Source organism: Ochotona curzoniae, unplaced genomic scaffold, assembly GCF_017591425.1.
Source record: "Ochotona curzoniae isolate NIBS_2020 unplaced genomic scaffold, NIBS_Ocur_1.0 scaffold_1852, whole genome shotgun sequence".
NCBI lineage: Eukaryota > Metazoa > Chordata > Mammalia > Lagomorpha > Ochotonidae > Ochotona > Ochotona curzoniae.
The window spans coordinates 34,863,117-34,887,191 of record NW_024467087.1 but is presented as its reverse complement, the minus strand read 5'-3'; the positions used below and the strand labels follow the sequence as shown (position 1 = coordinate 34,887,191).

Sequence of the window (24,075 nt, the reverse complement as noted above, 5' to 3'; positions counted from 1 at the left end):
CAAAGGTTTTTGGGCCATCCTCAACTGCCTTCCCAAGCCACAAGCAGGGTGCTGGATGGAAAGCAAGGATGCTGGGATTAGAACTGGCACCCACATTGGATACTGGTACTTGCAAGGTGAGGACTTTAGCCACTAGGCTACTGCGCTGGATGCTAAGGTAAAAGTATTTTGAACCTCTATTCTCACATTCTGTGGGAAAAAAATAAATACAGGTGTGTGCATGTTTGTGTGTGTGTGTATTAAAGACCAAAACATGGGAGCAGCACTGTAGCATAATGGGTTAAGCTGCTGCCTGAAGCACCTACATACTGTATGGGCACCAGTTTGAGTCCCAGTTGCTCCACATCCAATCTAGCTTCCTGTTAATGAACCTGGGGTAGAAGCTAAAGATAGTCCAAGTTCTTGGGCCCCTACACCAGTGTTGGAGAGCAAGATGAAGCTCCTGAAACCTGGCTTCACCCAGGCCCAGGCCCAGCCCCGGCCATTGTGGCACTCTAGGAAGTGAAACAGCAGGTAGATGCTCTCTCTCTCTCTCTCTAATTTCATCTTAGAAATGAATCATTTTTTTTAAAAAAAGACATCACAATGTTAAAATACAGGACAGGAGTTATCACTAGAATGGAGGGTGGTAAATCATTAGTGGTGGAGAGGTGCAAAGAAGAGGAAGTTATTAAGATACTTAAAAAACAATTTGGGACCAGCACAACACCACAGCCTCATGGCTAAATCATTGCCTTGCACATACCAGGATCCCATATGAGTGCTGGTTCATATCCCAGCTGTTCCACTTCGCATCCAGCTCCCTGCTTAGAAAGCAGTTGAGCACAGCCTAAAGCCTCCTAATAAAAATTAAAACTTTACGATAACATTTTTGAAAAAAATAATACAATTAAAACATGTATTTATTGATTCTTATTGGACAGGTAGGTTTACAAAGAGAAGGAGAAACAGAAAGATTTTCCATCTGCTGTTTCACTCCCCAAGTAGCCGCAATGGCCAGAACTGACCCAATTAAAAACCAGAAGCTAGGGCCCGGCGCGGTGGCGCAAGTGGTTAAAGGTCCTCGCCTTTCACGCCCGGGATCCCATATGGGCGCCGGTTCTAATCCCGGCAGCCCCGCTTCCCTTCCAGCTCCCTGCCTGTGGCCTGGGAAAGCAGTCGAGGACGGCCCAAGGCTTTGGGACCCTGCACCCGCGTGGGAGACCCGCAAGAGGCTCCTGGCTTCGGATCGGCATAGTATCGGCCCGTTGCGCTCACTTGGGGAGTGAATCATCGGACGGAAGATCTTCCTCTCTGTCTCTCCTCTCTGTATATCCGCCTTTCCAATGAAAAAATAATAAAAATAAATCTTTAAAAAATAAAAAAAAAAAAAACCAGAAGCTAGAAACCTCAGAGTCTCCCAGGTGGGTGCTGGGTCCCAAGATCCTGAGCCATCATCTGCTGCTTTCCAAGGCCACAAGCAGGGAGATGGATGGGAAGTGGAAAAACTGGGACACAAACCAATTAACCAATTAAGCCATCGTGTTAGGCCCAAGACACCTTTCTATTACATGGCTGATGGCTTTATAAATATTCTTTTGGAAGTTCTCTTGGATTCTTCTCCTTTCTGAATGACATATAAAGCAAGGTCATCAGCTGGAAATGATAGCAGGAGAGAAGTTTAAAGGTCTCAGGAAAAGTAGATAGTATGAACTAAGAGACACTGTAGAACTTTTCACTTCTCTCTGGTATATTTTGCTTTCTTCTCTTCTACATTATATTATTTTATTAATTTTAATATGTAACATTATATGCAGCTTTCCCAAACAGTTAGTTAAATTACAATAGTATATAATGTTTCAAAATAAATTCTGAGGAATGGGAAGTTAGTTAAATGGTTAAGACACTTATGTCTCATTTTGAAGAAGGTGGATTCAATTCTCACTTGGGGCACCTGACTCCAACTTCATGCTAATACACAACCTGGAAGACAGCGTGTCATGGCTCATATTTTGGGGTTTCTACAGCTCACACAGGTGACCCGGACTGAGTTCCCCACTTCTGGCTTTGACCCGACCCTTCCTTGGCCAGTGCAGGCATTTGGAAGGGTGACCCAGCAGATAGCAGCATTCTCTCTGTCTCTTTCTTCCCTCACCACAAGTGAGTGTTTTTAAAATAAATTTGAAAAGATTTAACCTCCATAACCACGCAATTATGACTTTCCAATAAAACATAAATAAATACATTAGTAATTTATCATATCACCTTGACCTTTAGCAAAGCTGGTGAAATTACAGTTCTGTTGTATATATACACACAATGAAATACGACTCAGTCTTCAAAATTATTGAAACTTTGATATTTGCAAGGAAATGAATGTAACTGGAATTTGTTATAGCAAGTGAAATAGTCCAGACCCCAAAAGACAAATATCACATCTTTTTTTATTTGTGGTAGTTATTACACAATAAGTATGTGGATGTTATATAATTTGATATATAAACAGTACTTCACTGAATCATACTCTGTGATAACATACACTTTTCATAGGTTAATAAAAAGAAATGGGTGGAGGGAGGGGTGGTGCAATAGCCTAGCAGCTAAAGTTCTTGCCTTGAAAGTGCCGGGATTCCATATGGGTACCGGTTCTCATCCCAGCAGCCCCACTTCCCATCCAGCTCCCTGCTTGTGGCCTGGGAAAGCAGTGAGGATGGCCCAAAGACTTGAGACCCTTATACCTGTGTGGGAGACCTAGATGAAGCTCCGGGCACCTGGCTTTGGATCGGCCCAGCTCCGGCCATTGCAGCCACTTGAGGAGTGAATCATGGGATTGAAGATAGTCCTCTCTGTAGTATATCTGACTTTCCAATAAAACATAAATAAATAAAAAAATAAAATAAATCTTTAAAAAATGAAATGGATAGGGTAGGAATAATGAAAACTCTTTGTATACTAGCAGTGCTTTGTCCTTATTTTGGATGTTAGTTATGAATGTAATCAGATGACCAAAAAAGATTCACTCTTTTATTTGTGAGTACATGCATTTCTTGGAAAGGATACTGTATTTCAAGAAAATATTTTTAAAAATATGCAATGACAATATCCCAATCAGTATCTTAACACACTGTGCCACAATGCTGGACCTAGGGCTCTGCTTTGTATTGATCTATGACTCAACATGCTATTTCTACAATTATTTATACTTATTGATGATAGAAATGTAAATAGAAGTTATCACATAAAAATACATAGTTAATACAGAAGTTGTATGACAGCTTTTATTTTTTTTTCTAATTTTAGACCAAGTTGCTTTACAGTTATACATTTTTATAACTCCTTAAACAGGTACATTTATTATCTCCTAACTCTATTGATCTCAAGTCCTAAAGGTGGTTTTATTTTAATTTCAGAAACCATTGCCCATTTAATGTCATAAAATTAAAAATTACCATAGCACAATCATGTTGGTAAATTTTAATCAAAAGATAAAATGGAGCAAGATGTTAGTCTATGTAATTTTATAAATGATCCAGGTTTATATATGAAAAATTTGTAAAAATTATTTGAAATTATAACTTGCTGTAGGTGTAAATCCATGTTTGTAATTGCTTAGCTTCACTTTCCAACATTAATAAAGTAAATTTAAAGTTTTTATAAAATGAAACAATGAATTTAGATAATTACCAATTTAGATTAAATATGGCGGATGAGTTTACATTTTATGATATTCTGTTAAAACTACATTATTGTCATAGAAATAGAATAGTGCCTTTTAAAGAAAATGGATCTACAAATAATGAATTTAGAAATGGAAAATTGATATATGCCACTCTCAGGTCAGAAAAATATTGTGTATGTTTACAGGTAGAAAATGGACAACCAAATAATAAGGCAAATGGGATAAAATATTAGTAGTAGGAGTATTTGTGTATGGAATATATGAACATTTTTTATGCTTTATTTATTCTTGCTATGTTTCTGTGGGTATGAAACTGCTTCTAAATTAGAAGTTAAAATGAAGAAAGGGACAGACTGTCTCAAGTAAATGTAGCTCTTATATTAAAAATAAATGCCCTGTACTTGCAAGCACACACAAGAATCAGGTCAGAGATGACCTCAGACAATGTTTCTTTGGGGATCTTCCCAATCAAATTGCTGGACTCAGAACCCCAACCATGAAGAGAAGTGCAGATTCCATGGTCTGCCACGGAGTGCAAGTGTCAGAGCGAAGCCTCCTCAGAGGCTCAGATGGAGCAGTGGACAGTCTAACCAGGTGCACATGGAGGATATGGCAGTCCATCGCAACCTGCAGAGGATACCTGGCATTACAGAAAAGGACAGAACAAATCAACCAACTACCCTAGCCATATGTTGGCTGTGAAAAACTGGGCAAACGGAGACTGTAAGGTGGACCACGTCAACCAGTGGATTCTGCAGCGATTTCATCGTGCTTGGAGTGGTGAGATTGGCAGCAATTCGGAACTGTTGAACTATCAAAGCCACTTGAGCAAGACCCTCGTAGCATGCCCCACATTGCGGACCTGAGAAGGTGGGAAATTGAGTGGGGCTTCTCCCTTTATCTTCCCTTTACCCCAGACACAGGAAAAACATGTGGAAATAATAGTCTTACCCACTTTCCTGTAGCCCTTGAACCTTTGTGCCCTAATTAACTATGTAAAGATTGTCAAAAATAAAGAAAAAAATAAGCAAATGTAGCTCTTATATTAAAAATAAGATTTAAAAAGTGGGAGCCAACGTACTGTGGAGTCCTGGGAAAGCAACAGAGGATGGCCGAAATGCTTGGAGCCCTGAACCCACATGGGAGATCAGGAAACAACTCCTGGCTCTTGGCTTTAGCTTGACCCAGTCCTGCCAACTGCAGACGTTTAGAGAATGAACTAGCAGAAAACTTCTCTTTCGTGTCTCTTCTCTCTGTAACTCTGCACTTCAAATAAAAATAAATAAATGTTTTGTTTAAGCCAACTTGCTTAAAAGCAACTTGAAAGTTAATTTATGAATTGTCGTAATTATTCTCGTTTCTGAAAATCAGCCTTGAAATGGCTTATTATCGTTTCTTTTTGCTCGTACTTGACCCTGTGCTCTACTTCTGTAAGTCCACTAAACAAGTTCAGTGAGTAGTTCTTCAATATCAATGGGGGGATTTGCTCCAGGACTCCATGTACATAGACAAATCTACAGATAACACGATATCTCATCTAAAAAGGCAGTGTTTACCCTCATTGTTTTTAAATCATCTCTGTATTGCTTATAATACTTAATTCAAACTACATAATGTATAAATTGTTGTTAGACTGTGTTGTTGGAGGAATAATGCCAAAAGTGCTTAATTTAGACAGTTTTGAAAATACTCTGTCAGTGGTTGATTGTACCTGTGAGGTAGGGACTGGTGAAATCGCAAGGCCAGGGGCCCTAGTCCTGGAGAGACAGAAATTCAGCTGTAATTCTTCTGGGTCAGCCATCTTCTGTTCACCATGATGGCAAATGCTCTCTGTTATATCACCAACAATTGTAGCTTTGATTTCTGGGGCATTACCATATCTGTTAGCACCATATTCAGGTGTTGATAAAGGACAAGAAGTGCAATTGGAGCATGCCACTGTGTTGCTATCTGTAAGAGGATAGCTGTGCTATAGATCATCTCAGAAACTCTCAGAATTCTAGAGTTGAGCCAGTTGAGCTATTTAGGACTATATGAGACTACAGGCACTGAAATTTTAATCATTGAAGTGGCGCGATTGTGCCATGAATCACACCAACTCATGGAATATTTCCATCAAAAAGTATTTTTAATTAATTATTGTTTTCATTATTGTTATTATCACCAGCATCATTATCATTAGCACAAAATGAAATCAACTATGAAAAGAAAAACACACACACACACACACTCCAAAGGTGTGTGCCTTGCTGACAGTGAATCAAGAACGTTATCTTTGTGTACAAGGGGCAGCACCCTGAGGATACAGACCATATCACAGCTTAATGATCAGTTAACTAACACAATGACATCACCGAGCACCTAGGCATAATGGAGGATTTTACAATGCATTATGAGAATCTCTTCTTTGAAGATGGTCTACAGTTTAGCAGGAGGTATTGGAAACACAAGGCCACAAGAGATCAGTGATGTAATGCAATAATGTCCCTGTACAATGTGTTGTTAGAAAGAGGACCAATGATACATTGAGTTGGGGGAAAATCAGAAGAGACTCCTATAGAAAAGGTAGCATCAGAGCTGGGGTTCGTAGAGCAAGAGGGCTTTTGGTAGACTGGCATAAAAGAAGGAGGATGAGGAATGGAGAAGTTAGTGTGGGCCAAGGCATGGTCATGAGAAAGTTCATGGGATATGAGGATAGAACAGCTGTCCATTTCGGCTGGTGTAAGAGACATGTAAATGGGAGTGGTGTGGTCATGTGTTGGAAGTTTTTGAGGCCTGTATCCTGAATGGCTTTGAATGACAAGCTATGGTATGTGATCTTTATGCAATAGTAGCCCTATCTAATCATATCAACAACATGTACAATTATTTGTGAAGATATATGGTCACTTGACCTCCAAATTTCTTAATAAAACTCAAGTGGTTTCTACATGTTATCATCTTGATAACAAAAAATGCTTCAGTGGATAACACCACATAATTTACATCAAATTTTTCTAACTTGCATGTAACTAAATCTCTTTTTCCAAGTTGTTATCCTTTCCATCAAGGGACCACACATCTCTCATCTCCAGTCCGACTAGTTCTTGAAGTACCTGATGAGTTGAGGTAAATTTAATTAGGACTTTTACCTACAGCTGTTACCTGGAAACAAAGACCTACTACCTTGAGCAACTAGAGCTGTGATGGTAGAGGCAAGCGAGCAACATCATGAACATATCACCATATGAGAAGTTCTATGAATCCCCACCCTCAGTGTCAAGCACAGTTCTTTGAAAATGGATTTCAATTCAGTTTGGTCTGGAGGACACCTGGAGACTTCTCAGAACTTGCAATGTCTGCATTAGGTTATCTTTTTAAGCTGTCTCTTACTTTCAAGGAACTCCTTAAAGGAATGACAACCTGAATTGCAAATCAAAAGCCTCGTTCTGTAGATAAACTGTGGATACACTGGGATGATTTTCTCTTTCTGATCAAGCAAGCATGTTGGGCTTTGTCTGTGCCCAGCAGGCTGGTAGTTGGGAAGAGTTCCCATTTAAATGGAGCTTATAGTGGCAAAAGAATGGCTGTTTTAGGCAACCGAGCCAAGGAGGCTATAGAGAATTGGCTGAGGAAGATTTAGAATTAGAAGGATGCCATGGTTACAAGTTCTGTAGCTAGTCAGTCGTTCAGCTCTTTTCTGGAGTGAGACTTCCTTTGCAGGAAGTCATGGATAGCAGTAGTGAGCCCCCATGTCACACTAGACCTCAGGATAACAAGGGAGCCTCCCCGGTAGATCAGGAACACCTTTCGACCCCTAGTATTCCACAGATCCTGGACAGAGGCCCACAGGCTTGGCATGCTTTGCCAGCCAATATGGGACTGCATATTGGCAACCAGCACAATCAGAGGATACAGAACCAAGCATGTAATTGTTCCATTGACACTACCAGACACCAAGGCAGGGACCCAGTGGGGCAGGCCTTGTTCTGCCAAACCATCCCGGATGGGATCCTTGAAAGAAAAATAGAGCGCACTCCCCAGGCTGTTTCGTACAAGAACAGGCCAGAAACCACGATAGTAACCCAGCGACATCCGCCCCCAAAACCCGTAAGAATTGAATTCCTTGAGAATGCTGAAGGTGCTGGGAAAGCGAGCTTGCTTACGACCATCCTGGAGCACATTCTGTACCCTTTCAAAGGGGTTCAGTGCCACAGCCTCCACCACACCAGACATAAGCCCTGCAGCCCAGCGATGTCCCAGAGAGTGGGGGCCAACTGGGGAGAGTGAGCAGAGCAGGCTGTCATAAGTCCCAAACAGCAGAGTCCCTTGCAGTGTCTTGGAGAGAAGAGGAGGGTAGATGCCACGGTAGAAGTATTGTGGCCCTTCATGCCAAAGCTGTCTCATGGCCTCTGACATTGCCAGGGCATGGATCTGCTGCCGAAACACAACCTTATAGATAGGAAAGGTCAGAAAAGTGGACATGAAGTTGGAAATGGCCCCAAGGGTGTAAGCCTGGGAGTGCCAGCTTTTTCCTGGAGTCTCCGTTTGTGTGTTGTGCTGTTCCCTTCCAGGAGAACGGCTCTGTTCCCCCATGCTGAAGTCAACTTGGTGCAGGTGGAAGAAACTGGCGAGAGGAAGAGAGAAAAAAATGTTAGATTGACCATTTTAACCTGTTGGCAAGCATTTTAATTGCATAATTAGAAATGGAGCCCTAGGAAACTCAGGTCTAAGAAAACATACAACTCTGTGGGCCTCTGAGAAATAGACATATGCTTAACAAATGAGAAATTCATCAACATTAAATTAAAACAAAGGCTATTAGTTTTGCTGCACAAAATCACCTCCATATATTTCACAGAAATGAAAAATATTCCAATATTTAAAAGAAGGATTGCACAACACTGGGCTCCCAAGATTCTTACACTCAATTTTCACAACATGCAACATTGCAAGTTGTAAACTACTAGTTTGGTCTTAAAAAAAAAACAAAAAAAACAAAAAGAGGCCCTATCTTGAAGGGTTAGAAAGCACTTCAATAGTTGTAGTGCAAATCTTTCTCTAAATGTTGGTAGTAAATTTGAGGAGGGGGGATCCCCCCACCCGTCTTTCTCTCTGTAGATTCCTGCCTAAGCTGAAGCTGTTTCCTGGCAACTCCTTCCTCCCTTCCCCCAACTGAGGAAAGGAAAGAGCAGCCGCTCCTGGAAGTTCAGTGGCCAAAGGCTCAGCATCTGGGAATTTCCACCCTGAAACCCATAGCCCCAAGGGGACTTCAAAAAGTCCAAGGAAAGTGAAATCAAAAGGTTTTATTTTCATACCCCAAAACAGAAATGCATACGCAGTTTCTTTACCACATGTATTTTTGTGAACTTTTAAAAAATCTTTCATAGAGAATAGAGTCAAGCCTTCCCAGCTTGGTACTACTGATATTTAGGGCAGGATAATACCTTATTATCACAGATATTTAGTGTCTCCCTGGTCTCTATGTGTTGGGTATTGTTGGGATTTACCAAGTGTGGTGATGGAAACTATCTGCAGGTAATGTTATTCATCTGCTGGGATACAAAACTACTGCCAGATCAGAACTCCCATACTAGAGGAAAGAGGCAGTCCAAGAACTCCCTGAAAGGCCAGGAAGCAGGTAAGGTCATATGAGAAGCACCACTGAGGTTGAGACACCTGATGGAATTTGGAGTCTTCCAAGAAATGAATGATCAAGATAGACCTGAGCACCTGAGGGAGTCTGGTGAGAAAGAAATAGCAACCCCACTGGCCAAGAACACACAGTGTACGGCAGTGGGAGCAGATGTACAATGGAGAGGAGTCACAGCCAATCTGGGGCAGGGAGAATGGGACTGGGTAGGGATGGAAGAGTGAGGGAAGGAGGGCAGGGCACAGCATGACCTGACTACAAGACTCACATGGGAAGTGACAAGGATGGGAAGCCTGGTAGGAATCACAGACCACAGATTTCGTATGCAACCCTGGGCCTTGTGGTCCCAGAGAGGCAGGGCTAATGGGACTCAAATGATACTAGCAGGGATTATACTAGCCTGCTCAACAGCAACAAAGGGAATGTGGGCTGAGTGCCAGAGGAGGAGACACAGGCAAGGCAACAGCTCGGTGAGTCCTCCTGGGCTGTCACGTCCAGCCCTGGAGACCAGAACCTTCCTGGAGGCCTTCTGCTTCCAGAATCACTCCCAGCAGCTCTGCTCCCACCTGGCTTCTTGCTGCCTCTCCATGCAAACTCCCACAATCTCACAGCACCCCCATTCTCCCAGAGTTACATTCTTCTGGGGCATGCAATAGCCCTTGGTGGCCACCTCCATCTCCCCAGCACCAAATAAGACCTCTCCCCCACACCCAGGCAGGAGACAGCTCCACTAAGCTATGCAACTTGGAAGCCCCAACACGCCTTTAGCTCTTCCAAGTGAGGTCCTCCTTCCCAAGTTCTATCTGCAGCTAAGTAAGGAAAGATAGTGAGATATATGTGTCATCCTTCCCACTTTTTTTCAAGATTTATTTATTTGAAAATTGAAGTTACAGATAGAGAATCTTCTAAGTGACGACAAAGGCCAGGACTGGACCAAGATGAAACTAGGAGCCAGGAGCTTCTTCCAGGTCTCCCACAAAAGTGGAGAGACCCAGGCACTTGGGCCATCCTCCATTGCTTTCCCAGGCACACTGGCAGGGAGCTGAATCAGAAGTAGAATAGCCAAAACTGGAATCAGCACCTATATGACATAGCAGTACCGGGAGACAGCAGCTTTACCTGCTATGCCACAGTGTTGGCACCCCATTCCTATCTTATAAACATGTATTTACCAACTCCATAAGGGTGGCTCATTTAACAAAAGGAAAACTGGGGGCTAGGATTTGGGAGAGCTATGTTTCAAGAACTGGTTCTCCTACTAACTTCCCACATGATCCCTAGAACTTCACCGATATTTAAGAATTCAGCCACCTCTGTTGTGCAATGGGCAAATGGGACAAAATGCTCAGTAGGCACTGCAGTGCTGGGTGTCACAAGATGTGGAGATGGAGCAATCCAGCCCAGTACGCTAACAGAGGGATTGGACTTCCCAATTCCTGCCATTTCTATAAATCATCTTTACTCCCCAATGGCCACAATGCCTGGAGCTAGGCCGATCTGAATCCGGGAATCAGGAGCTTCTTCTGGGTCTCCCATGTGGGCACAGGGTCCCAAACACTTAAGCCATCTTCTGTTGCTTTCTCAGTCCACAAGCAGGGAGTTGAATTGAAAATGGAGCAGCCAGAACATGAATCAGAACACATTTGGGATTCTGGCACTGCACACAGCAGTTTAATCCACAATACCACAAATGCTAGCCCTTGGTTTTGTACTTGACATCCTGCACAGAGCACAGATTCCTACAAGGAGCTCTCAGGACAGCCAAGTTGGAAGAAGTGCTGTACTCTCACTGGAGGCAGGGAGGACATTGCTTCCATAAAGTTGAAGCTGAAACAATCTGAGAAAACATTGCCCTTTAAAATGAATTGCAAACTAGAGGTCACGGAATGGGATTGGAGTTGGCCCTGAGCAATCATCACAGGTACCCTATGATCTGCCTACTATGTTCACAGCTTAGTAAAATGAGCCCAGATAATTTGGCTCTGTTAGCCAGTCTAGTCCCAAATGGCTTGTGTTACCATCCTAGCATCTGGCTCCTCATTTGTCCCTCCATCTGTGCAACGCCCCCCCCCCCACCCCGGTCCCACCAACCTGTCCTCTGCCCAGCTCACAAATATATATTAACAACCCACTGCATCACTGTGGTAAATCACTCTGCAGTGAGAAATAATTAGGACGTGCTGCCTGCCCGCAAGGAACGAAATAAAGGGTGCGCCAGTCAAAGTAGAAGTAGACAGATAATTTACTCTATTGGAATAGGAAGCACACAACGATTTCCTCTGAGGGGCTGACATTGTATTATAGCAGATTGTTACCACTGGTGTCACCAGGATCCTATAAAGGGGCCGGTTTGAGTCTTGGCTGCTCTGTTTCTAATCTAGCTCTGCGTCAATGCACCAGAGAAAGCAGGGAAAGATGACCCAAGCACTTGGGCCCAGCAACCCATGTGGGAAACGTGTCAGGAGTTCCTGGCTCCTGGTTTTGGCCTGGTTCAAACCTAGCTGTTGCAGCCACTTGAGCAGTGAACCAGCAGATGGAAGCTCTCCTTCCCTCTTTTACTTCCTCTCCCCCTTCTCCCTCTCCCTTCTTTCTGTCTTGCACCTGCCCCCTATCTCTGCCTAGTCAAATAAATATAATCTTTAAAAGAATTTCTCACCTCTGGGGAGGCACCATGGCATAGTAAGGCTAAGGTTCTGCCTGCAACGCCATTATCCCACATGGGCACCTGTCCTGGCTGCTTCACTCCTGATCCAGCTCCCTGTTTGGGCCTAGGAAAATCCTGGGGACCCTGAACCCATGTGAGAGACCTGGAAGAATCTCTTGGCTCCTGAGTTTTGACCAGCTCAGTTCGGCTGCTAAGGCCATTTGCGGCATGAACCAGCAAATGGAACATGTTTCTTTTCTGTCCCCTTCTCCCTGTAAATCTGGTTTTCTAATTGAAATAAAATAAGTTCTTAAAAGTTCTTTTCTCGGGGCTAGTGTTGTGGCTTAGCAAGTTAAGCTGTCATATGTGAGGCTGTCATCATATAACGGAGTGCTTGGAGTTCAGTTCTATCTCTGCTTTCTAATTTAGCTTCCTACTAATGTGCATTCTGAAAGGTAATGTGTTGGCTCAAGTATTTGGGCCTCTGCCACCCACATGGGACACACAAATTGAGTTTGGGTGCCTTGGTTCTAGATTGTCACAGCTCCAGTCGTTGTGCGCATTTGTGAAACAGACCAGTGGAGAGAAGATTTTTCTATCTCTGTCTCTCTACCTTTCAAATTGTTTTTTTAATAAAAATCTAAAAAATGTAAAAGCCAACTTCCTCTTCAAAATAATAATTTTAAAAAGGCGAGATAATAGGAAGCAAATAAGTGCAGGACCACTTTCTTCTGAAAAGCCTGCAATAGCTCTAACACTCTGAATTCTCTGAGAAACGTACCTTCCCTTGCTCGAATTCTCTTGAGCTTTGGAGCTTGACAGGCCTGGGCTGCAGTGTCAATGCCACCACTTCCCAGCTGCGAGACCTTATTACACAAGTTTTTTTTAACCTCCTTGAGATTCAGTTTCCCTATCTTCCAAATAAGATATCAATGCCTGTCTCAACAGGGTTACCGAGAAGCTTAAATGAGAGAACCACCACCAAATGCTCCTGGCACAGAGGAGGCAGGTGGTCAAAAGTAGCTATCACTGCTTCATCTGAAAGCTTGATCTCCCAACCTTTAAGCTTTTAAGCTTCCTGTGTTGAAATTGGAAAATGCAGGCTCATTAAAGCAATCAGTAGGAGCACACTTCCACACATGGGACCAGAAATAAGGAATCATCTGTATCAAATTGGAGACAGCTCTTCCCTGCCTGTACAAAGAGATCCTCACTTTGTCCTAAGGACCCAATCCCAATCTCGACATAATCCATCTCCTTCAATTATCTTTGTCAGAGTCCTGAGATCTATTTTAGTGTTGTCGATGAAGCCAATGTAAAAACAATTATTCTGAGGGGCCAGGGCCAAGTCACAGTACTGGGAAGAAATCTACAACCTGAAAAAGGGGTCAGTGCTGTGGCATAAAGGGTAAAGCCACTGCCTGCAGTACCAACATCCCATACGGGCACCATTTCATGTCCTGGCTGTTCCACTTCTTACTCAGCTCCGTGCTAATGGCCAGGGAAAGCAACAGAAGATAGCCCAAGTGCTTGGTCTGCTGCATCCACATAGGAGACTCAGAAGAAGCTCCTGGCTCCTGGCATTGGACTGCCCAAGCCCTGGCCATTGCCGTTGTGTCTATTTAGTGAGTGGACTAGCAGATGGAAGATTCTCTCTCTCTCTCCCTCTGTTTCTCTCTGTAACTCTGCCTTTCAAATAAATAAATCTTTTTTAAAAATCTGAAGAAAATCCAAGTGTTACTTCCTGCTACTATACTGCCTGTGTGTGTAGGGATGAATAACCTGTCTTCTCTGTAACACCAATACTCTTCATCCTCCACTAATTCTATACCTGAGAGCAAGACCGGAATCCTAAATGGAAGGCACTTCATCTTCCAATTGGGGATTGAACTCCACGGAACTCTTAGAGGCAAGAAAGGTACCGAGTATTATAGAAGCTGAAGATGAATCCTCACCCAACAGCAGCCAAAGAGCATCAGATTGCTCCCTGCTTCCAGGCATCAGGAGTCAAGCCCGGGCCCTAGTGTGGCTTACTAGCCACAGTCTCCAAGAAGAAAGTGCTACCTGCTCTCTAAGTACCAGAAGTCATGAAAAACGAAGCAGGTTTTCCAGCCACTGGGCTTCACGGTCGGTTCACTCTGGATAGCCCTGCATGCTGTTTCCATGGAGTTGCTCCTTCTCTGGCGCCAGTGATGCCAGCTCCAGCAAAGGAGAAGTGCTCTGAAGAGCTCACAGAAGGGCAACCTAGCAACCTACCCTTCAGCCAGGAAATGAAAGAGCCATAATCAAGGGCAGAGAGCTGCAGTGTGGGGGTTAGCTCAAAATGTGTTGCATTTCTCACTCTTCTTTCTCAAGCATGAGTGCAAGGAGGAAGATGTAAAGAAAGACTTGCGGAGAATGGGTCTTAACTATTTGGGGCACACAGACCCATTTGAAAATTTGCCAAGCTATGGACTCAGAAAAATGCACACAGACCAAATTCCCTGCATAGAATTTTAAAAGGAAGCCCAGGTAGGAATTGCTGCCCTTGGAGTGATGACCCACTGTAATTCAAATGTGGGCAGATACACTGATGGCAGGCCACTCACTTACTTACATATCACCCTTAGCTTGATATGGTATTTGTCACAGTGGCTCACAAACCTCTCTTCAACTCAGAATCAGCCTCTATTATGGTTATACCAATCACCTTTTTCATCCCTGGTCCTACTAAGTCAAAACTCTCCCTTCTTACCTTCACCCCTCTTTCAGTTCCCAGCAACGTGCATTTCTGTCAAGTTTTCCAAAATGATTTTTCGGCAATGAGTCTTGTTCCCATACTTTCATTAATAATGTAGGCTCTGGATCCAGATTTGGGGTCTAAATGTGAGCATCTCCTCCTAATTGCAGGCAAGCCATTTATCTCTCTGAGCCTGGTCTCTTGTGATTAGAAAGGGCTAAAGAAATGCTATTTTCCTCAAGGGGAAGCCTGCTGTAATGCAAACAGATGTAAAGGGAAAGAAAAGTGACTCCCTGCACAATTGGGTACCACAAAGGCTGCCTTCTTCTGGCCCTTGCCGGTACTGCCTACACACTGCTCCCTCAGTACTGCCTAGCACGCAGCCTGCTCTCTTCAGTTGGTTTGAGACCATCTAGGTTTAAAACAACAACAACAACAACAACTCTGTAGGCAGTGTAGCAGGGCAGGGTTGGCATCCAGGGAACAACAGCCTGGAGTGCAAACTCGGGTGTTGCTACTCTGTTGTTGCATTATATGGGACAGCACACCTGAGCTCTCTGGAGCTCAATTTGCCAATCTATAAAATGCAGCTATGAGTCTTTGCTCACTAATTCTGTTTGAGTCCTCTACTGGTTCTCCCATCCTTGCTCCGGCTTTTCTCCAACAACCTGTGATCTGAGGGCAGACAGGAGTGTTTCCGAGGGGCAGCTTTCTTGGATGTGGGCTCATAGCTCTGCACTTCGGAGCCACACGGCCTGGGAGCTTTACATCTCTTCTCGGTTGAATGGGCAAACCGTGACCTCTCTCACATCCGTATGCTGGTTAGAACAAATGCAATGCCCTTGCCAGCAGATGCATTCGCATACAGAAAGCGCTTGCTAAAGGCTCCCCCCCACCACCACCACCACTCTCCTCCCTTCTCCCCTATACAAAGGTGAGGAACTCTCATTGTTCACTTGCTCTCTGTCCCACCTCGTGTTTAAGGCATCCGGTCTCAAAGCGCAGAGAGGCGCCAAGGCGGAAGGCGATAGAGAGAAGGGGAAGCGAAGGGGAAACGCAGCAAACTCACGGGATAAAATGTAAACGGGCCGCGATCGGTGCGTCCGAGCTGCACTTGACGCCGCCGAGCCGGCTCCCGCGCTGTCTGCCGCAGCCGCTGCAGGCCGGCTCCCCCCACCTCGCGCTAGTATTAGCACCGGGGGCCGGAGGCTGCGCGCCCGGCTGCCCCTGCAGCCTGCTGATTGGCCGCAGCGACCTGCTCGTCACGCTCTTTTGTCTCAATGGGCAAAGGCTAAAAGCAGCCGCGGCTGCTTGGGAGGACCCAAATGGAGGGTGGGGGCAGCCCCGGCTGCCTTGGGAACCGCGCTTTCTTCCCAGCTAGACCTCGCCACCCAGCGATGCGAAGCTGCTGGTTCGCTCTGGCAGCCGCGGGTTGCTCGTTGGTGGGGGAGGCGCCATCCTTTCCCCCCTGCAGGGCCGACCGGAAAGTGAAACCTAGCTTTTGGTGACAGCTGGAAGCATCCGCTTCCCACCTGTGGTGTTCAGGTAAATGAAAGAGGGTGCGGTTTGGCCGGTGCTGGCCCCGTGGAGGGGAGAACGCCATCTGTCCCGGGAGGCTCCTGGCTGGGAGAATAGATAACTAAGGCAGGAAAGGAGACTCCCGAGGCCAGGCTGCACGCAGGAGGTGTGGTACACCTGGATGTTACTAACTTGGTAGGTTTTTTCCCTGGGTGCTAGGACTGGGGCTGAGGTTGTAAGAAGGGAGGGTATTTTCAGGGAGATGGCCAGAGTCAGAAGAGGAGAATTGCAAGCTATCTTGCTTTGAACCCTCCTTTGCGTCTCCTCATCTATTCCTGGGAGGAAACATGATGGAGGGGGCAGACGGCAGGGGGCTTTCAACTTCTGCTCCCTTTCTTCATGATAGACCATCAAAACCAAATCTGAACTTGAATTTGTGGGGCTGATTGCAGAACTAGTAGGCTGATGGTTCCCCGCAGGCCATGTAATGCAAGGGGGAGGAGGGCCCCGCCTTCGGCATCCAAAAGGCAGCAGAAGAAATTTCCCACCTGGCAACAGGAAGTATCAGGATGACTGAGGCTTGGCTTCTAAGACTTCTGACCCTCTCCTCTCCACTCCTTCCCCCTGTCTATGCTGTGGCAGTCTGGAAGTCATGAGTACCCAGATCTGCCATCTCCTATGCAGAGTTTGGAAGATATTCCTGGGGGCAAATTTGTTCATGCAGGCACCTGTTGCAGAAGCCAACAGTATAACAAAGGGCAGGGCTAGTTCCAGAGCTCCTGTAAGTGTCCAAGAAGTAACAGTGGAAGCCTGGAGAAGGAACTGTGATTCAGATCTCAGATAGTGAGGTTAATGGAGATCATATGTACATACATACGTATTACAGAGAGAAAGATAGTTAGAGAAAAATAGATAGATAGATTTTCCATCTGCTGACTCACTCCCCAAATGGCCATACAGCAAGAGCTGAGGTGGTCTGAAGCCAGGAACCTCTTCCAGATTTCCCACTTGGGTGCAGGGTCCCAAGGACTTGAGCCAGGAGCCAGCCAGTGTGGCGAACACCGAGCCCGGTCACCAGAACAAATGCCAAGAGTCGAGAGTCGAGAGTGGATGCTTTGCAATCAAGCATTCAAGCATTTATTCAGGCAAGCACACACCAAACAGGATGGGGGAAGCCACCGAGAGTGCCTCTTGACTTCAGTCTCATGGAAGTCTGCTGGGCCTTTGGCTCCGGCCTCGTGGGAGCCTGCAAGTTCGAGTGGAAGCCCAAGACCTTGGCTCCGGTCTCGTGGGAGCCTACTGGCTTCTCTGGCTCCGGCCTCGTGGGAGCCTGCAAGTTCGAGTGGAAGCCCAGGGGCTTTTGGCTCCGGTCTAGTGGGAGCCTGCTGGCTTCAGTGACTGAGACAAATGCATGGGTTTATATACAAATCCAGGGGCAAGACAGGCAGTTGTTCACAATGTTTTGATTGGTTATTACATGTTATCTATCAGTAACACTTGCTTTCTCTCAGTTCTAAGAAAACATGCATATTAATTCTCAAAACATACATATTCATTAATATACAATTATTTCTTCTTTATCATTTCTACCATGACATGCTTACGTACTTTGTGGTTTCTTGACAAAGGTGATAAGGGGAGGGCTTGTGCACCTGAGTCTCTTGACAGGAGTGATAGGAGAGGAGGCCCCATTTCACCAGTAGTTTAGGAAGATGGAGTCACCTTTGTTAAAAGACTCTAACATACATACTATATCCATTATTAAGTCACAGCATAACTTGCAAAGGAGGTCTATTATTGCAGCTATTTCTGGATCATCAATTTCTGATAAAACTATAACAATATTGAGGATACAATTAAGATTATTAATAGTACTCCAACCCATATTTCCCAAAGCTCCATTTTTATTTATGGTCATGTTTTGCTGGAGCAATGTAAATGTGAAGTACTTAAAGTCAGACTGTTCCTATCAGCCAGGTGGAGGGTCCTAAGACTGAGTCATCCTCTACGGCTTTCCCAAGCCTCAGGCAGGGAAATGAATGGGAAGTGGGGTAGCCAGGATACAAGCCTGCACCCATATGAGATGCAGGTGATCGCAGAAAGAGGATTACCTAGTTGAGCCATCGTGCCTACCTGGTTAATAGAGATTTTAACAGGAATTCCTAAGCTGCACACGAATGAGCCCTATTTTGACAGCCTGCTAGTGGCTTTAAACCTATAATCCTACATACCAGCTGCTGCACCTGCTGAAAGGCAGCCAGGAGGGGCTGGATGTGGCTCAGAAAAAACAGGCTGCCAGCGCAGATACCTGCTAGCTCTGGGACATTGTAATTGCCAATTTCCTGCAGAATTTCTTCTGGTAGAAGGCACTACAAAATGTGTTGTAAGGGCATCAAGAGGGTGGAGAGTGTGATAACAAAATGCTCTCTGCAGCCCACTACTTTACTGACCATTCTGTTTGTTTGTTTGTTTGTTTGTTTTACAGTTTCTACTAAAATAGGAGAAAGTCACAGCCCAGGAACTTTGCTTTGGAGATTTCTGCAGATTAGGCTTTTTGTAGCAAGCCTAATATATGCAGATACCCTATTCTGATTACTAATGGCTAGCCTGGGGCAGGGTTGGAGGGTGGGGCAGTGGCTGAGTAACTGCCTGTTTCAGTTAGCACCCTTGTTACCTTGGGCCCATTCCATGCTGAGGTCGCTGGGGCAAAGTCTCAGTCCTTCAACGGCCAGCATGGCCCAGAAAAAAACATGAAGCTGTTCTTGGGGGGTGGGGGCGATGCCAGCCCAGGGGAAGGAAATCTTTGAAAAGTGGCTGATCCAGGTCAATGGGGTCCTGTCAGATTGGGATATGTCTGAGGAAGAGAAGCTCAAGTGCATGACAAAAACTCTTAGGAGCCCTGCCTGGGAGGTGATACAACATCTTCAGGCAGCCAATCCCAACTTCGGGGTAGCCAATTTCTTGTGGGCCATGAAATTGGTGTTTGGGGAATCTGAAAGCAGTATGACAGCCTGTGGCAAATTTTTTAACACCCTGCAGGTGCAGGGGGGAGAAAACTTCGCTTTACATGATCTGTTTAGAGGTGCAGCTACAGAATGCCAATTAGACAAGCATCCTAGCTCAGAAAGAAGCTAACCAGATGCACCTGCACTAGCTCCTTTCAGGGGCTGAACTGAACAGGGACCTGCGGCACAGGCTTAAGCATCTCCTCAGGATTTATGCAAACGATCAGGAGCAGCTTCCCAATTTCCTGGAGTTAATCCGGATATTAGGGAGGAAGATGAGTGGGTTGACATGCCAAAGTGGCCCAGAAAATCTGAGCCAGTAATGGAGAGGGCAGCCAGCCCTGGGGCATTTCAGGGCCCCCAAGCAATAGTGAGTGGCAGTGTTAATTGCCACTGCAATGTGATAGAGATAGAGGATAGCCTCAATGATGACTTAGATGAAGGCTTGATCCTAGTGGAACCTAGGGACTCTCCACTTTAATTCTCCCTTCAGAGACCGAACCCCAGGATCCAGTGTTAGTGGTTATTTCCCCTGACTATTCCAGGGCTCACTCTTTCCACCAATCACATGGCAGGCAAACGGATGGAGGGTCGGCTTCTAACTGTGTGAATTAATCCATACAGCAGTTCTTTTTTGGGGAAGAGAGTTTCAGTAGAGGGGAACGGCCTATCCTTTGTCCCTGCTACCTACCTACCACCTCTGCCTGCCAATTTTGCGTGTATATGTAATTAAGGGTTTTATTCTGTTTATGGAAAGACTGTGTGAAATTCTGCAAAACCAAAGAATACCACGTATCAACTAAAAATGACCTGAAACACCTCACTCTTACATAAATAAACACTGCCAGCCCTTTGGTGAATGCCTTTTTAGATTCTTTTCTATGCCCATGTAACCAGATAGATATATCTATAGAGAAAAGTAATCACATATAAATGTTCCTCCATACTGTGTATTTTTTTTTACCAAACTCTATCTTGTGATATGTTAATGAATATATAATCATCTAATGTGTGTAATGCAATATTTATCAAAAGAAAACACAAATAATATAAAATACAGCCTTTTTTAAAAAGATGTATTTAGTTTTTATTTGAAGGGTAGATTTACAGAGAGGAGAGGCAGAGAGAGAGAGATCTTTCATCTACTGTTTCACTCCCCAAATTGCTATAGTGATCAAAGCTGAGTCAATATGAAGCCAGCTTCCTAGAAATTTCCCTTGGTCTACTCAGGTGGGCGCAGGAGCCCAACAACTTGGGCCATTCTCTGCTGCCTTCCCAGACCGTGAGTTTAAAGGGAACAGGTTATTCGGTGAACTGGGCATTTGGTCAGCCTTATTTACAGATGAAGGATTCTGAAGTGAACCTCTCTCAGAGTGTCTTATCACAACTGACCCCTTAGATACAGAGCCAACTTGTTCAGCAATGGTGGACCACATTCAAGCATTTTCCTCTTGCAGGTATCTTGAGAAATTTGACGGAAAAGACAGAACTTGTGGGTTTCAAAGGCTCCATTCACATTCAAGTTGGAAAGATGCATCTCCTATTCATATTTTATATCCTGTCCTCCAACTAGAAGTGAGAGAAGATGATGTATTCCTTCTGTATCCGAGGATCCCTTGTTCTTAGTAACTACATCATTCCTGATGCTCATGAATATGAACACGACAGAGTTCTGTCATGTGTGGGGGAGAGAAATAAATGTAGGCCTGAGGAACTTGAAGGAACCTCTCAGGAATGACATATCAGCTCCACTTGGGCCAAGAAGACACAGTGAGCAACCATGGGAGCTGGTACTTTAGAGAGGAATCCTGGGGCTCTATGGGATGGGAGGAAGGGGAGAGCACAGCATGACCTGACTACAAGACTCACATGGGAAGTGACAAGGATGGGAAGCCTGGTAGGAATCACAGACCACAGATTTTGTATGCAACCCTGGGCCTTGTGGTCCCAGAGAGGCAGGGCTAATGGGACTCAAATGATACTAGCAGGGATTATACTAGCCTGCTCAACAGCGACAAAGGGAATGTGGGCTGGGTGCCAGAGGAGGAGACACAGGCAAGGCAACAGCCCAGTGAGCCCTTCTGGGCTGTCACATCTAGCCCTGGAGCCCAGAACCTTCCTGGAGGCCTTCTCCTTCCAGAATCACTCCCAGCAGCTCTGCTCCCACCTGGCTTCTTGCTGCCTCTCCATGCAAACTCCCACAATCTCACAGCACCCCCCTTCTCCCAGAGTTACACTCAGGGCAAGGAGCAGGTCCGGGGGCTCAGGAAGCGAGGAGGCTCAGCCTCTGGTGTTCTGCCCATCACCAGCTCCCTCCTGCCACTCCATGTTGTCCTGAAGCTTCAGTCTCTTTGACTTTCTTGGCCCCAGGGAGGCTGAGAGGACTGCTCTGCCTGTGACCGTTTCATGAATCAGTGAGCAGGCATCAGCACTTGGGAAGCCCATGCCTTGCATCCTTCTGGGACACGCAATAGCCCCTGGTGGCCTCCTCCATCTCCCTAGTAACAAATGAGGCCTCTCCCCCACACCCAGGCAGGAGGCAGCTCAACTCAGTTACTTAATTGAAGGCCCCAACACTATCAGGGCTTCAATGGGGTTATTGGCCTAGACTTCTCCCCAGTTCCTAAATGTATCCAGGGAAAAGATCCGCCCACTCATCTGTCCCAGATGAAACAGTCATTACACTTCCTGTTCATCTCTAATCTGTTGAAATACATCCAACAGGATAGCTGAAACAGCAGAGGCCTGTGGGATCCTGTTGAGAAGAGGCTCCAGGAAAATCCCATTGAATGGTGTATCTAGATGAACAGTTTATGCTGACATCACTTCTATGTGAATACCAAGAGGAATAAAAAGAGAAACAAATACTACACCTAGCCCCACCCTTGTTTTCACTCGAATTAGCTTGGAGGTTTGGTAGAAATGGGTGCTTGTAAAGCAGCTCTGTGATCCATCACTTTTTCTTCCCTCCATATGCTTTTCTGTGTCTTGTAAACTTGAAATCAGAATTTTATTTTACTAAGAAAGCTACAAAACTGATGCTTCTCAGTTCACCTGATGGGACACTGGTTTTTCCTTTATTTAAGAAGCATGTGCATATATGTTCCCTATTTGGAAGACAGGGAGGACTAAATGGAGTTATACAAAAAAGACTTTTAGAAAATGTGGAGTCTGCTACCTTTCACTTAATATAATCATGTTCTTTCTCCCTCCATTCTAATTCAGTGTTTAGAAATGAAAACTACTCTTTTGTCTGGTCTGGAGAAAGTAGACTTTGAGTGACCTCCTTTTGCATTATCATGCTCCTTCTTCGTAGTGTTTTCCCTTGTTTCCATGACACCCGTCTCAAGGCTTCCCCTCTCTCAGATTTTTGCATTGCTAGTACTCAATCTCCGGTGATTGGTTTTCTTTCTCTTGCCAATTCTCTCCCAACAATGATAAAAAATTTAAATCATTATAACTGTGACTTATTAACAACTTACTATGTGCCTGCATTAAGCTTATTATATGACATCATGTATCAGTCCCGTTAAATCCATTATTACCATTTTAAACTCTCATAGCAATTCCTCTAAGATAGAACTATTGCATTCTGTTTGTAATTTATTATTGATGCTAGTTTAATTACTATTATTTGGCATACATTTTGGAATGGGAACTAGTCTGCTAAGTTAGGAAACCTACTTAGAGTCATGGAGCTAGTGATGCAGCTAAGGATGAAACACTTTACTGCCCCCAAAAGCCTGTGTTCTGTTCTTGGGTTGGCTTCTGTGCAGGGTACACTGTGATGTAGGCTGTTATGATGATATGCATAGCATGCATAAGAAAACTGATACTGACAGCCATAATTAACTGAATTGTCACAGCAGCAAGTGGTTTGTATGTCACACACAAGACATTCATTTGAAAGAGGTGTTTTGTGTCTTTCTTTTTCTCCCCCACCCTTGTTGGAGCCATCCCCCTACCCTGCTGCCCAACAACTATTTGGTCTCCCCTTAAGAGAAACTGCATTAACTGAAGCCTCAGTCTCCTCAGTTCAAGTAGCATGTTTCTGGACTATGCTTTCACTTTCAGTGCAAATGATTGTTAATTTAGCATATGTAAAAGATAACAGAAGCCAGTGAGGAGTGGTGGGTGAAGGTTCAGTTAGAGGTGTTAGAGAGAACCTCATTACCTGACTGGAAAAATAGTCACTTTACTTTTTCTCATGATACTAAATGTGAATTCCAAGTACATTTGAGAGATAAGTGTAGGCAGCTGAGATATAAGTTTAGGCAGCTGTGTGCTAGTTCTTTAATATTTTCTTGCTATGAAAGTAATTAAAAGAATCTAATGGTCAAAAGCAATCTCTTTCAAAACCACAACAATTTTTTTTTATTAAATCTCTGATTAAAGAGGACTTTCTAGAGTTGTATGATTAAACAACATAGGAAAGAAGAACCCATGGTGGGATGTTGGCTCAGTATGCCACTTGCAAAGCTCAGTGCTGGTTCTAGTCCTGCCTCCTCTGCTTCTGATCCAACTTGCTGCTAATGTGCCTGAGAAATCACCCAAGGAAAGTTCAAGTATTTGGACCTCTACTACCTATGTGGGAGACCTGGATGGAGGTTCTGGCTCCTGACTTCACTCTGGCCCAGACTTAGATATTGCAGCCATTAAGGAGTGAATCAGCAGATGGAAGATATTTCACACTTTCTGTCTCTTTATATGTCTCTGTGTGTGCCCATCTCTGCCACTCTGCATTTCAAATAAATAAATATTTTTTTAAAAAAATGGAGGGCATAAATGAAACCAGTGATAATTCAGAAGACTGCATTAACGGAAATAAAATGTAAATATCAAGCAAAGAAATATTGGCAATAAATATGCAAAAGAAGGTAGGTCTGGCAGTGAATGAGA

The 24,075-nt window shown here is 44.5% G+C and overlaps 2 protein-coding genes across 2 annotated transcripts; one reads left to right on the top strand and one right to left on the bottom strand.

Moving 5' to 3' along the window:
- Positions 1-5,810: 5,810 nt before the first annotated feature.
- SLC25A53 (solute carrier family 25 member 53) lies at positions 5,811-8,258 on the bottom strand. Its single transcript, XM_040999624.1, has one exon. It carries the CDS (start codon positions 8,231-8,233, stop codon positions 7,319-7,321), a length of 915 nt encoding a protein of 304 aa, XP_040855558.1. The 5' UTR covers positions 8,234-8,258; the 3' UTR covers positions 5,811-7,318.
- A 10,511-nt stretch (positions 8,259-18,769) lies between these two features.
- Positions 18,770-21,531, top strand: ZCCHC18 (zinc finger CCHC-type containing 18). The gene is given in 4 exon segments (XM_040999536.1): positions 18,770-19,216; positions 19,218-19,434; positions 19,437-19,653; positions 21,270-21,531. Coding segments are annotated over 4 exon segments (1,143 nt in total).
- The last annotated feature ends 2,544 nt before the right edge of the window (positions 21,532-24,075 follow it).

Coding starts and splice junctions, on each gene's coding strand:
- SLC25A53 (XM_040999624.1), bottom strand. CDS start 8,233: ATGGGGGAACAGAGCCGTTCTCCTGGAAGGGAACAGCACAACACACAA.